Raw genomic sequence first — 15,690 nt, forward strand, 5'->3', positions numbered from 1 at the left:
AGAAACGTGGCCTCCCACACATACATTGCTTAGTTTGGCTTGCTGCTGCCACTGCTGATGTCTCGGCATCAATCATAGATGGCTTTATTTGTGCCAAAATACCTGACTATGAGTTGGTTAGTGAGTTTATGATGCATGGTCCATGTGGTGATGCCAACAAAAAATGCCCCTGCATGAAAAACAATAAGTGCTCAAAAAATTATCCTAAGAATTTTCAGGACGAAACTATTATCGATGAGAGTGGATTTACAATCTACAGGCGAAGAAATGATGGAAGAACTATCATTAAAAATGGGATCCCTTTGGATAATAGATCGGTTGTACCGTACAATATGAAACTGCTTAAAACATATGAGGCACACATAAACGTTGAATGGTTTGAAAAACGTCGCAAAACGATCAATGCTTACCGAATGGTTTGAAACTAACAAAAAATGCGAGAAGGCCCGTTCACTAACATATTGCGAGTTTCCAAAAGAATGGACATGGGAACCATCCTCTCAAACATGGCATGAGCGAACGCCTGCTCCAAAGATTGGTAGAATTTATTATGTGCATCCAACTGCTGGTGAGCTTTATTACCTTAGAATGCTATTGATGATTGTTAGGGGTGCTCAGAGCTATGCTGACATGCGCACATACAATAACGTTGTTTATAGCACATTTAGGGAAGCATGCGAGGCACAAGGGCTTCTTGAGGGAGATAATGAATGGTTCCTTCTTTTTGATGAAGCAATACTGTCTGCATCCTCAGCACAGCTTAGACAACTTTTTGTGACCATACTCCTTTACTGTTCTGTTAGTGATGTCCACTCATTATTTGATAAGTACTGGATATACATGACAGATGATATAAAAAATAGGCTAAAAAAAGCTCTGGATAACCCACGTTTCGTCATTCCACAGGATCACTTGCTTAATTTACTTTTGCATAAGCTTGTTGCTGTATTTGCGAATAGCGGTGGTAATATAAAGGATTTTAACCTGCCACATCCAACATCTATTCCAGATGTTCCTGGTAGTAATAGGCTAATTGATGAAGAGCTCGCAATCGATCCACTCATGCTGGCTGTACATGCAGATTCTTTAGTGCAGCAATTGAACGATGACCAATCAAATATTTTTAACATTATATCTTCTCGTGTTGCTGCTAATAGGCCTGGATTTTTCTTTGTGTCTGGTCATGGTGGGACAGGCAAAACATTCCTGTGGAATGCAATCATCGCAAAACTTAGATCGCAAAACAAAATTGTTCTTGCTGTTGCGTCATCAGGGGTAGCGTCTCTGCTATTGCCTAGAGGCCGAACAGCTCATTCTCGATTTAAAATACCCATCGACATTGATGAAACAAGTATCTATAATATAAAAAGAGGAACTATGCTTGCTGAGCTTTTAACTGAGGCTTCACTAATCATATGGGATGAAGCTCCGATGACGCACAGACGATGCTTTGAAGCACTAGATCGCACTCTATGAGATATTCTTTTAGAAACATATCCTGCAAATTCTATTATACCTTTTGGAGGAAAACCTGTTGTCCTAGGTGGTGATTTCAGGCAAATATTGCCAGTTATTCCTAAGGGATCTCGTTAGAGCATAGTGAATGCATCTATCACAAACTCAGAATTATGGAAACATGTAACAATATTAACTCTGAACATAAACATGAGGTTACTTAATCCAATCCTACCAGAGAGTGAAAGGAAGGACATATATGATTTTAGTCAATGGGTTTTAGCTGTTGGCAATGGTTCTTTGCCTATGATAGCAAGGGAAAATGAGAGCTGTCCAACATGGATCACAATTCCCGATGATTTGCTTGTTATGACTAATGGTGACAAGATATCAGCTATTGTCAATGAGGTGTATCCTGATTTTCTTCATTCTTACAAGGATATTGAATACTTAGCCAGCCGTGCGATTGTTTGTCCTAATAATATAACAGTTGATGAGATCAATGACTATGTTATTGGTTTAATCCCAGGAGATCCAAGGATATACCTCAGCTGTGATACCATATCAAAATGCTCTGAGTTAATCCCAGATTTTGACTTGCTATATCCACCTGAGTTCCTTAACTCAATAAATGCCACTAACTTCCCTACACATAAGCTCATTCTTAAAGAAGGTGCTGTGGTCATGCTGCTGCGAAATCTTAACCAATCAATTGGATTATGTAATGGAACAAGGCTATTAGTCACAGGTTTAGGAGATAGAATCCTACAGTGCACCATACTAACTGGATCAAACATTGGCGAGATTGCTTATATACCTCGAATAACATTAAGCACAACAAAGATGAAATGGCCTTTTACACTGCAAAGAAGACAATTCCCTGTTCGAGTTTGTTATTCAATGACTATCAATAAAAGCCAGGGCCAAACACTCCAGCGAGTTGGCGTATATCTTAGGAGGCCTGTTTTCACACATGGGCAGTTGTACGTTGCTATTTCAAGAGCAACAAGCCGTGCAGGTTTAAAGATACTAATTGAAAATAGTGATGGATCATGTGGCAAGGAAACAAAAAATATTGTCTACACTGAAGTGCTCAGTGCTACACAGGCAGCGGTGCTTTTCTGTGCATCATTTCATATATAAGCTTCTGTTAACCTGCTAAATTAACAACAAAGTAATGTGCATGTCTTCCTGGTGCAGGCTTCGCCGCTCCATGCCTAGCATTTTTGCCCTCACCAGCACACAGATTTGTACATATGTTTTGGAATAAATGGCCTTCTATCCCGAATAGTATAAATTATGTGTATACTACAGAATATATCGCTTACAATCATGTGTACTATTCTGTACGTTGCTATTTCTGTTATACTTTATGTAATTGTTTTACCTATGCTAAAATAATTCTGTGCTTATTGCAGATCAAAGATGGTGCATGTGCTTATTTCGCAGCTTGCATGTGGGGATTTAAACACAAGGATCCTTGCAAGAGTTTCTAGGTTATGGGATTTCTCTGATCTCAATGACAGCAGCAATATTTTCCATACCAATGTGGTCCTACTTGACCAGATGGTAATGATTCAACTATAACAATCTTTCTTGGGTGCTTTCCTTTGCATGTCTGTCATTTTGTCCATGACATTATTGCTTCTCAAAATATGCAGGGAAAAAGCATTCATGCCCAGATTTACCACCCTGTGATTGGAGTACTGAAGCCTCTTCTCCAGGAACAGAAGGTTTACTACATTGACTCATTCACTGTGAGATACGCGAACAGGTCATATAGGCCAGTTGAAAACAACCTGATTATCCTGTTCACTAAATGGCCGACGCTTGAAGAATACATTGACCCCCCTGCTGATTTCCCTAGCGTAACATTTTCATTAACATCCTTTGGAGATATTCCTCCCTTAGTGGACAAGACCTTATTCTATGTTGGTAATAACAAGCATCTATGCCACTGCATTCATCATGTGCATGCTATGCGCTATCATATTGTTGATCCATTTCCTATTCTATTCAGGTAGACGTCATGGGTGTCATCACAGAGGTCGGTGCACCAGCTATTGTGCGTCCTAAGTCAAGAAATACTGATAGTTTAAAGAGGACGATACAGATATGCGATGCAAGGTTAGTTCACTAGAATTACATTTCATAGATTTTTGCACAGCGCTTGCATAGATGCTCGCTATTACACCAATGTCTCTAATATTGACTCACACCATTTTGGTTCTGCTGTTTGTAAACAAAATTAGCAATTCTACGCTTCCTGTCACATTGTGGGGAGACAAGGCAGCTATTTTCGATGCTGACACCATATACAATGCTGGCCAAACTCAACCTCAAGTTATTGTCTTTGTTGGAATGCTTGTGAAAGACTATCCAGGATTGGGTATTTTTCCGCTTCACCTTTCCATTGCTTTGTTATCTATCTTCTACAACTAAAAGTGTGCTTCTATTTATGCAATACCATATAGGTCTGATAGTGACTGGTAGCTCACCATGCCAATGGTATCTTAATCTAGATATTCCTGAAGTGCTGGAGCTAAAAGAAAGGTAATACTGTCTGTTTCACACTATTTGTGATGCTTTTTCATACCCGAACATGGCATCCATTATTCTAAAACATAGCATTATTATATAGCTTTAGCGCAAACTTTCGCGCAATTGCCTGGGTTGACAATCCAGCAACAGGCTACAACCAAGACATTGCAGAAGAGAAAAAAATTTTAGAGATACTGGCTCTCAATCCTCATAAAAACAGGGTACAACCTTCCCACTTTGTTATCCAACTTTTGCCTGTGCACTTTTCCAGTTATACTAATAGCATGTTAATCTTCATTGTCTGCTTTTGCAGAGTACACGTTTTATAGTCACTGTCACTGTTAAAAAAATATGCACTGAAAATTCATGGTGGTATAATTCATGTCGCATGTGCTACAGAACTTCCAGACCATACGGTTCCACCTACAAATGCTCTGGCTGTTCCAACATAGGCATACCAGACCCAAGGTTTGTAGCAAGACTCAGCCCAGGTTTTCACATGTTTGCTGATTATAGCCTTACCATAGATATATATGTGTTGCACGTGTAGGTATAAGGTTGTGCTAATTGCCGGCGATGACAGCTGCGATGCCACGTTTATCCTTTTTGGGAGGATTGCACATCGTCTTATCAGAAGGCCGGTCGAATCTCTGATTGAAGACAATCCACCAAACAGTGAATACATTCCAAGTGAAATCGCAGCACTTATTGATGGCAAGTTTGTATGGAATGTCAGCTTCACGCGTAATACTGTGAAACGAAGTCAGGAATCACTTCAGGTCAACAGCATTGTGTCCACTGCCTCCTCAGGTCACAGCCTGCTGCTCATGCCCCCAGATACTTCACAGGCAACATCAGCTATTGTATCAGCAGGCTCAAGTAGCTCAGTTCAAATAGCACCACCAGTAAGTGAAACAAGCACTGGATCACACCAAGCTATTGAGCCAGGCCACAATGCTTCGACCCCAACAAAGCTAGCTATCGGTTCCACAACACATGACACGCCAACTAGCAAACCATGCCATTCAACACCAAGCAAGAAAAACATAGTTGTTTCGATGTGCCATGTGCAATCTGCCAGCCCTAGCCTTCCCACTGATACTAAGGTAAGAACACTGACATAGCTTCCTTCTGCTACACTATCTAAACCTCACCTTCCACATGTCTCTGTACGCAACAGGCTGATGCAAAGGTTGAAGAGGACACCTCACAGCATGCTTCTTCTACACCTCTTGTGGCTCACTCTGCTGAACATAAGGTGATCCTCCTTTCCTTTCCTTTTAGCTGCTTTCCTTTTACCTTATTTTTCTGTGCTAAAATAATGCTCATTTTACAAGGAAAAACAGCCAGCCAAACATGAAGAGAACATCCCACAGACTAGCCCATCATCGCTTGCAAGCGCAATAGCAAAGAAAAGGTGCTTAAATACATCTTGGGCACATTAACCGTTTCCCTGTCGTTTCCATTGTCACTTACACATCTTTGCATGTTAGTAGATCCAAACCTACAGTCGTAGCTCCAGCTTCTAAGAAACTCTTCAAGGACACTGCTGAATAATAGCAGGATATCAGGTTTGTGCTCATTACATAGAGCCTCTGTGGCTGCATAAAGAATTCAGGAACTACAAAAAATTTGCTCACCTCTTAACCCTTCTCTCTTGTACAGACTGGACGCCCCTTCTACATGCAGCTCATCACCAGGTCTTTTGCTTTTCTATATAGATGTAAGATATTAGCCCAGCCAAATAGCAGAAGGAAGTCCCTAGCTTAGTTAGGGCTTAAAATCAGACTCTTTTGTTCATGGCTTTCGGCCCTGGTTATTATTGTAAGACCTGTTGCCTATGTTTATGCCTGTTGGTGTTCTATATTGTAAGCTACTCTAGCAACAATATGGCACTGCCTGCAATGTGCGTAAGGAACTCCACTTGTTTATAGCACCTGTTCAATTGCCGTAGAACAACACTTTTTCGCGTTCCCTACTAAAACTGCCAAGGATCTTTCCTCCTTGCCGATGTGTACATTTAGCACGGTCCACACACCACATGGTGCCCTGTTCCGATTTCTGCCAACACCATTTCACTGCTATTATTCAGCCACACAAATAAAATAACCCGCATGAAAGAATACTCTGCTATATGTATAGCGTGCTATCACACAGCATAATATACACTTCCTCTCCCTGAACATACCAACAGTTTCCAGTTTCACATGAACATACACAAGGCTACAAAAAAAAACAAATGCAGCTAGAAATCTAATATTAATATCTCCCTTATGGTTCCTGCATATATTACAATAATATAACAAAGGCTGGCCCACCAGTCAATTTTACAAGTCTCCAGCAATGCATGCTAATATAACACATATATAATTAAGTGATGCAACAACTGCTTAACATCTTTCATGCTGAATATTTCTTCCTGACATTGTTCTTCTTCTCTTCAACGACCGCTGTACTTCAGGCTCCAATCAGAATCAACACTCATGCCTAAAGAGCCATCAGCTGAACTGCTGCTTTCCTCGCCATCTTATACATCATGTGATAAAACAAATGTAAATTTTAGCTTCCACGCTTAATTTGTAGACTACTTTATGGGTTACTAGGCACAGTGATACCTGCAATACATTCCAGCCTAACATGTGTCTCAAAAAATTCCCTCACAACATCTGGATCTTCATAGATTTCAGGGTCTTCATAGATTTCAGAATCTTCAGCTGTAATTGTGACAAATTAGATTTAACAGCATAGATAGATATGCACACAGTTAATTTGCTTATACAATGCATTTTTACCCCCATTTTTATATTACCTTCAGTGATAGCGTTCGATTCTGGTCCAGCATACAGTGAAGCCTCTAAGTTCAACAAAAAGGACTTAATTCGCACTCCATTTGATGTCCCATACTTTAGTTTCAGATGCTTAGACTTTGGAATAGATTAAATGCTCTGTGCAAATCCACAGATGTAGTAATCTTTGTTGACTGCATCAAACCTGTACGTCTGTGCATCGCAAAAGAATGATACTAGCCTCTCCATTATTTCTGGGTGGTTAGCATGCTCAGGAACATTCTTAATCTTGATTTCAACCTTTGTTGTCCATTCTTCACTACCCGTGCCATACTCATCGCACCACTCCATGTCAGCTCCAACAACTAAAGCGTTTTCCATCCTATTGATAATGCTGCTCAGACAAATATGCAACATGTCAATGCATAGTGCATTCGAAACAAGCAGCTCATCAACAAATTAATAACCAATCATATTAAAAAATAATACTTATAGTCGATTAAACCTTGGCTATGCATCATTGAAAAGGCCACTGTTAAACGCAGCCTTAAAAAATACATCTCCATCTTGCTAAATATTAATAGGCATTGTTCTCTAATATAAATTTTCACATTTCTAGCAGGGTAAAGAAGATGTAAACTATAAACTATACAGGGTTGTATGCAATCTGTATACAAATGAGCAGCCTATTATTCCAACCAATATTTCCGAGACAAAATCTTATAGATCTAGACTTGTTTTTGTCAACCAAAAAAAATGCACACCTTTTCCTAAAAATACTAAATGACATCCTAAAGTCCAACCTTCTGTATCACTTAATGCTAGGTTTCTACTGTAACCAACCCACGAATCGCCCAGGCTTTAGAGACAAATAAAAACCACTTGTTATAAATTTGCTTTTCTCCACTGAAAACACACGATTCGTTGCTATTGAGCCTAACCCAAAACAAGTTAATCAAACACCATACACAATTTTAGACACATAAAAAAAACATTGGGCTCGGCGACGGCACAGGACATAGCAATCCCCACGCACTGTGCTAACCTGCCTTATCCCCTTTCCTTCTCCCGCTCGCCGCTCCTCCCACCGCGTCCTCCGTGCTCACCGCAAGCGCATCAACACCCACAAGAACAAAAGCCCTCCACATCTGCACAAATGAAGAGAGCAAACCTTGGTCGCCGCTTTGCGTCACAGCTTATCTAACCTAACAAAGCAAAGCTGTAAGCAGCTCGCCCTGTGAAAGCGTTCATAAAGATAGACTGCAGCAAAGCAAAAGTCTAAAAAGCCCATAGCTCTGTTTTCTACACGTGTCAAGTCACACAAAGCCCATACTATTCTATCCTGTCTTGCTCCCGGCAGTGCGCCACCGGCGCGCGTCCCCCCTAGTTATAGTATAGACACAACTAGAAATATTAAGGATGCTCATTAGTAGTGTTATGGACATTGGGCTATAAGGTGGAGACCCTATATATAGGCAGTTCGTACCATGCAAGTTAGATATAAGATCAGCTTGAGTCCTTAATCGCTAGCTTACGGGTCAACTTATACTACTATAAAAAAAACCTCTACAACCTCATGTAGAGACACTTTTGTAGAGGCAATTTTTAAAATGCCTTTAAAGTCAGAAGTTATAAAGTGTAGAGACACTTTTTAGAGGCACTTTAAATATTGCCTAAAACACTTTTAATCTAGAGACACTAATAAGGCAATTTGTTAAATATATCTTGTAGAGTTACTTTTTCGGCACTTTAAAGTTTGCCAGATATGTAAAGGCATTTTCTTGAGACATTTCAATCTATATAGAGGCACTAATAGGAATTTTAGATAAAAGTAATATGGGGCACATAAGTATAAGTAATGACATTGGATTAAGATGGTTAGACCATTCAGGATTAAAATGATTTATTCAAGAGGTATAGAGTTCAAGGATTGGCAATTGCAATGAAAGTGGTAATTTTTCCTTTTTATAATGGTTCGATACGGTTGTGGCAAATTTTAATGCCTTTAGAAAATGCCTATACTCTCTTATAGACATAAAAAGATGTCGAAAATGCCAGAAGGTGTCGAGACATTTTGTAAAATGCCTCTTAATTTGTAGAGGCAATTCACTAGAAGGCATTTATGAGGCATTTTTTTAAAATGCCTCTAGAGTATTGTAGAGACATTTAAAAAGTGTATTTATTGTAATAGAGAAATGTCTCTACGAGAAATCTTTCTTGTATCTACATAAGGATATGATTGTTTTTATTATCATTAAGCAATGAATATTTATTAGTCTATTATCCCTTCCTTTAATGTCTCTCTCCCCAACATAAGTCTACATCCCTTCTCCAGGAGCCGATGTAACCCATCTATCCTCATGATGGTGCTTATCACATCATGGCCTCGTGTTGTGACAAAGAAAAATGCATCCTGCTATATAGAGTTACCAAGTTTACCATATTGATATTTATCATCTTATCAAGATGTCATGCTAATCTTCATGGTCAAGTTAAATATAATAAACCTACTACTTCGTTTATGTGGACGCTCTTCACTACTCTTTGTATGCATATAGCCATCATGCATGGACGTTATCTAATGCTTAGTATGGACAACTCCTGTGAATTAGTTATCATGCATGGCCATTGTAGTCTTGCATTGGTGGGTATGGCTACTGAATTGGGTGTAGCGCTACTTTATCACTGACAGGCGGTAACCGTCAGCAAAAAATAATGTATATTTCTGACGTGGTTTAGTTGTCAGAACAAAACAATGCCAGGTCTGATGGTTTAATCAACGTTGGCGATATTCAAATTTTTCTGATGTTGCATCTAATTGTGATGGCTATCCACATCAAGATTAATTTCCCTGACGAGGACAAGTCAGCAAATTTGAAATTTCCTGACAAGCTGGACTTTACAGTATTTTCCTGACTGTACCATGTATGCAGACGGAATTTTCCTGACGTGAATTTATTCCTTACGGTTTTGAGCTGTCGAGGCTAGTTGAATTTCTGGTAGCCAGCATGAGCTTAGCTCTGTTAAGTACTGAAGTTAGCGTGGCAGCGTCAACTAACATACATGGGTATGACATTGGCCGTGTGCCTGTTAACAAATAATGCAGTTATAAATTATTCTCATTATAAAAAGTGGCCCAAAAAAATCGAGCCGAGCCGAGTCAGCGCAGGGTGGGAGCAACAGGAGTACTTTTTACCCCACGGGACCATATTCACAAGGAGGACGGCCTCCGGCATGCCACTGTCCAACAAGGAGGAGAAGGTAAGGCACTCTCCTCCCACTGCCAGCTTTGGTGACGATGACGATAGTAGCCCCCTCGTCACTCACTCCACCAGATCTTGAGGTACCTCGTCCTCTTCTCCATCGCAGGCCCAGGCAGTCTCCTCGTCCTCGGCGCCGCGGCAGACACCAATTGTCAATGTCCCCCGTCGTCCTCTCCCTACTCCCCCACTCCCTCACCCTCCTCCTCCTCCTCTCTCTTGCTGATCTTACCGCTAGTGATTATCTAGATGACAATAGGTGGGCAGACTCATCCATGGTGGACAGCAGCATCGAATTGTATAGAAATCCTAAATCACTTCAAATCCATGTGATGAATTTTGTAAATATAATGTGATGTGGTCTGTTAACAGGCCCACTTACCACCGGTCCACTTGCCGGCCACGCCACTGCCCTCACCCTTAAAAAATCTACTAAAATTATCCTCTCCCCTCATCTCTTTTCCTACCTCATCCTCTCCTCTCCTCTTCCCTCTCTATCTCCCGTCCTTCACTTCGTGGACCGGCGAAAGCGGCGGCGGTGGTGGCGGCTGCTGTGGCACGGGCACGGGAGCGCGGCATCACCCGGGATTCATTCGCTGGCGATTAATTGTTGGATGGATGGATCCTAGTTAGCGACCGTGAGACGGGCGAATCCCCTACTGGAGACCGCGGGGTGGGAGGATATGCACGACAAGCAACCTCGTGGCATCCGGATCCATCGCTGGTGATTATGGGACAGGTGAACCCACTGCCCACAATTATAGGATGGGCATATTGACCACCGAGGACCTCGCGACGTCCGGATCCGGTGCCATAGCAGACTACTGGATGGGTGGATCTATCGACGACGATGACAACGACAACGATAGTAGCGATGACAGCTAGGGCGACGATGACAATAGCAGCAAGACACGTGAGGGAGCGGTGGATCCGCCACCCCCGGCCCAAGGAGGGGCAGATCCATCGCCGTGGGCCTTGGGAGTGGCGTTGACTGCTGCAGCAATGACGATGGCAGTGGCAGACTACAGCGACCATACTCCTTTGAGTTAAAAGTGAGATGCTAGGGAGAGAGAGATCGAGGCAGCCAGAGAGAGCGAGAGAGAACTGAGAGAGGCAGGGGGAGTAGACTTTGAGACAGAGGCTGTGGACTTTATTTCTTGCATCCCTCCCTCAGGCTACATCCGCGTGGTTCGAATGTGCTCGGCTCTCTTTTTATTGCATGTTAATTAAAAAAACTGGCACTGTAATAAGTTTCCTAAGTGTTGGTTTAATTAAAAAACCTGCACCGAGTACATCAGTGTCGGTTCAATTAAACAACCAACACTGAAGTGGTGTTACTATTGTCGGTGGAAAGGATCCTCTGACTTAACTGCACATGCAGTTGAGTCACTGATATGTGGACTCAACTGCATGTGCAGTTAAGTCAGAGGATCTGCTTCCAATGTCGGTTTTTTCCAAGGTGCAAGTGGGGCCTGTTGGGCGTGATAAGTGCTGTTTTTTCCCCCAAACTTGCACTGAATGGGTGTTAAGTTTTTAGTAATTCTGTAGTAGTGTGTTGGTACACCTTACAAAATTTGTTGAAGAGAAATTATATATTCAAGTAGATTACGATTTAAGGCTTACTGATTTTGGTTGCATTCATATTAAAATATTTACAAGAAAAGCATCTTCTGGTATCTTTTCTTTTTCTGAAACAGAAGGACATGAACTCTGCTAACTAACTTATAACAATGAATTTCCCTCACCTTGAAACAAATTAGAGCAGCTAATTGATGAGAAAGGTACATGGTAAGAAGTTTGCCTGCTGCTAGTAGTACAAACTCTGTCACTCTGAGATTCATGGCGTCAAACAGCTGCGGGGCATGCCAAATCTGATCTCCGCCATTGTGAAGCTGTTTCCACTAGCCAGAGAAATTTTCCTAGCCAGAAGGTAGATCGTGCACCAGGCCTTAAATTAGAAGCACTTGCAGACGGCATGCACGCATTTGTGAGGATTACGAGCGGCAATGACCATCATTTGCTCATTAACCATCATGCGTTGAACTTCCTTTTCTGTTGGTGTTGCCCAAGAGCATTTGATGAATATAGGCTCATGGCCTTCTGTAGGGTCAAATACTCCTGATATCTCACAAACCTATTTGCAGCGTCGAAAATGGCAAGCAGCAACTTTCCCATATCACTGTACTTTTCCTGTCAAGAGCTATCTATGCATGTCACAATGGAAATATTTGCTTAATTGTGTTATATAACATATGCATGTCACATTGTCACAATGAAAATGGCAGCTAGCAAGCTTAAGCTAGTGGGCTGTTCGATGACTGGGCACTTTTTGCAAGTGACTATGCATGCTTTAGTATGGAGTTCCTTTATGGTGCACCATACTACCGTACACTAGTGGATCATACTAGTGATGCAACGGTTCAGATCCATTCTATACAATAAAATCTGTATCTTCGGTATGGATAGTAGGGAAAATATGTGGTAGAAACCGCGTACTCCCTCCGTCCAAAAAAAACCAATCTAGTATTGGATGGGACGTTTTCTATGTCCAGATTTATTATACTAGAAAACATCACACATCCAATACTAGGTTGGGTTGTCTAGATTTAATGTACTAGAAAACATCCCATCCAATACTAGGCTGGGTTTTTTGGGACGGAGGGAGTATGTGGTGGAAACTTTAAAACTGCCGCTGGATCGAAAAAAGGACGTGCAATGACATGGACGAATCTTAGACGTCCTTTTTTCGATCCAACGGCAGTTTCAAAGTTTCCACCACACATGTGGTTTCTACCACATATTTTCCCTAGATAGTACATATATCACTTGTATGCTAGTATATGTATGGGTATTATTGGAAAAATAAAACAATCACTACTAGAAAAACAATTTTTCATGGCGTTTGGGAAAAATTTTTGCTGGCGGCTACGAGATAAAACCGCCATCAAGAAAAATAGGGAGGGTGGGGGGTCATGGGTCGCTAGCAAAAACCTATCTTCGTTAGCGGTCGCCTTAAGCTGGCTACCAGCGAAGATATGGTATTTTCGCTGGCGGCCCTCTTAACTTGACGCTAGTGAAAACATCAATCTTCACTGGTGGAGTGATGACGTTGGGCGCCAGCAAAAATAAACCTATTTTCGCTGGCGGTAGGAACAGTGTTTTACGCGGTATTAAAATCGAGTCCCATTAAAATCCTACCTACCTGGCCTCATTTTCTCCGTCTCTCTCCCTCTTTCTCTCCTTCTCCTCCTTCGTCTCCTCCCTCCCCACAGGCGGCGGCGGCGCTCGGGCGGGAGGTGCTCGCGCGCGGCGGCGCTCGGCTGGGAGGGGCTCCGGCGCGGCGGAGCTCACTCGGGAGGGGCTCGGGCACGGGCGGCTCTCAGTCGGGAGGGGCTCGGCGGATCCGGCCGCCGTAGGGCCGCGGGTGGCAGATCCAGCCGTGGGAGGGGCGTGTGCGGCGGATCGGGCTGTAGTGACAATGCCCTCCCTCCCCTCGCTCTCTCAGATCTCACGGTGACCTTGCCTTCCCTCCCCTTCAGGTGACGGCGGCTTCCTCCAGCCTCGAGGCGCATGGCGGTTGTGGCGGCGATGACGATGGTGACGTGGGGCGGATCCGGTGGTGCGATGGTTGGAGACCAGCGACACCCTCCCTCCCCTCTTCTCCGATCCGGCGATGGTTTGAGACGGTGGCGGCAGCAACCTCCAAGGTCGTCGGCAATGATGTTTGCGTGTTGAAAATGCTATGTGACAAATCGATGTAGATATTTGGATGCTGTGAGAAATTGATGTTTGCATGTTGATATTTGGATGTTGATGTGAATGTGGACTGGATTTAAATATTGTCTTGATGTGGATTTGAAATTGAAAATACAGCGGGTTTCTGAATGTTTTTGCTGGTGGTTAGAGGGTATCTGGCATTTGGTTAATTTTATTTTATTTTCCTCGAAATCGATTATCGCTGGCGGCTGTCATAGCACAACCGCCTGCAAAATTTGATTATTGCTGGCGGTCCTCGTAAGGCTGCAGCCAGCGAAGATATTTTTCGCTGGCGGCTGTCTTAAGCAGGACGCCAATGAAAATACATTTTTGCTAGCGACTGCCTTAAGACAGCCGCTAGCGAAGATATATCTTTGCTGGCGGTCGATAACCGTCAGTAAAGATCTTGATTTTCACTGGCCTTTGGTTTGTGGCGGCTCTAAATTCCGCCAGTAAAAATCTAAAATGGCCGCCACGAAAGATAGTTTTCGTAGTAGTTAATGGCATATCTGTAGTTTGTTAGGTACAACTATGAAATATCAAGGATTTCCCTTTAAGTTGATTGATCTCAATCAACAGTGGCTACTCCGACGCAAGCCTTTCTCTTGTGGAATACTTGACATAACTTTACATCGACAGCTGAGATTTGATCATAAATTGATGCAAGCACTCAACTAAACGGACTGACACATTGTACGTTGTTAGCTTGCAGACAAGCCTAATTGTTAGCAGACCAAATGCTGTATGGGCTGTACTATGGGCTCGATTAGTCCATATCAAGCTTAAAGACCAAAGTGAAACAAGAGAGCTAGCAGCTTGGCTATAAAGGAGTAATGCTTCGGAGAAGAATCAAACAGAAAACTTAAGGTTTTGGCTTGGCTTGGCGACGGCGGCGACCTAGAGGCTGCTTGGCTCCTTGTCAATCTCTCTCCTTCCTTTGCTCTTGTGCTGATAGCAGATTGTATCCAGTACTTTATCTACGTATTGTCCACTACCAATCCATGAGTTGTACTTAATAGTTGCAGCTCAATTCCATCTTTGTGTTCAACTGATTTTGTACTGGAATTTGCCTTGCTTGAACTGGTAAATTGAGTTGCTAACAAGTAACTACATATATCTATATTTATATCTATACCTAATTAAAAAATAAGTAAGGTTTCCAGTTGATTTTTTTCGTCCGTCATTAAAGGGTGGGCCCACGTGATTATGGGACCACCTATACATTTATCGACAAATTTTCTCCTAAAAATTTGACAGATATAATTATGGTACAATCGTAGTGTAATTACACTGTAACTTATATGTAATTATACTGTAATTTGCACGTAACTACAGCGTAACTTGTATATAAGTTTCATGTAAGATTTGTTTTGGCGAGGAAGAAAAATAAAATCACAACACACACATATGTGTAAGGATTTTTTCCCACAACCTCTATTTTACCGAAATAACATATTACGTAGAGATTTTTGAAAGTTACATACAAGTTACACTATAGTTACAGTGTAATTACATGCAAATTACAGTGTAATTATACTACGATTGTACTGTAATTACATCTGTCAAAATTTTGGGAGAAAATTTGTCGACAAATATATAGCAAAATCGAAAAAAAAAGAGAAACCTAGCGAGCAGCCCAGCCAAGACGGCAGCAGGCCGGCCCAACAAAAAGCAAACACAGCCCAGCAGCTAGCCCACAGAGCAGAGAAGCAGCAGCCCAGCACAACACAGTTCTGCATGATATCGTAGCAACTGAGCACTGTAGCACGAATAATACCACCTATAGGCTTGCCTGAGACTAATAATACTAAATAAAGTTTGTGTTTGGACCCATGTCTACCAGGAATTGGATAAAAAAAACTATTTCATTATTTTGGAAAAGTAAAAAACAA

General features: G+C 41.9%; 1 protein-coding gene and 1 long non-coding RNA gene across 2 annotated transcripts; one reads left to right on the forward strand and one right to left on the reverse strand.

Annotated features, from left to right (window-relative positions):
• Window positions 1–2,878: 2,878 nt before the first annotated feature.
• On the forward strand, window positions 2,879–5,946 carry LOC107279372 (replication protein A 70 kDa DNA-binding subunit B-like). The gene is made up of 11 exons (XM_066305672.1): window positions 2,879–3,024; window positions 3,117–3,390; window positions 3,480–3,582; window positions 3,708–3,844; window positions 3,930–4,008; window positions 4,097–4,217; window positions 4,310–4,464; window positions 4,547–5,102; window positions 5,177–5,254; window positions 5,343–5,567; window positions 5,662–5,946. The coding sequence occupies exons 1-10, from the start codon at window positions 2,881–2,883 to the stop codon at window positions 5,439–5,441; spliced, it is 1,746 nt and encodes a 581-aa protein (XP_066161769.1). The 5' UTR covers window positions 2,879–2,880; the 3' UTR covers window positions 5,442–5,567; window positions 5,662–5,946.
• Window positions 5,947–6,111: 165 nt separating this feature from the next.
• LOC107279456 (uncharacterized) lies at window positions 6,112–8,005 on the reverse strand. Its single transcript, XR_001541316.3, has 4 exons — window positions 7,828–8,005; window positions 6,806–7,176; window positions 6,612–6,710; window positions 6,112–6,522 (listed from the first exon to the last, which is right to left on the reverse strand). It is a non-coding gene; the product is annotated as an uncharacterized lncRNA (long non-coding RNA).
• Between the last annotated feature and the right edge of the window lie 7,685 nt (window positions 8,006–15,690).

Source organism: Oryza sativa, chromosome 11, assembly GCF_034140825.1.
Source record: "Oryza sativa Japonica Group chromosome 11, ASM3414082v1".
Lineage (NCBI taxonomy): Eukaryota > Viridiplantae > Streptophyta > Magnoliopsida > Poales > Poaceae > Oryza > Oryza sativa.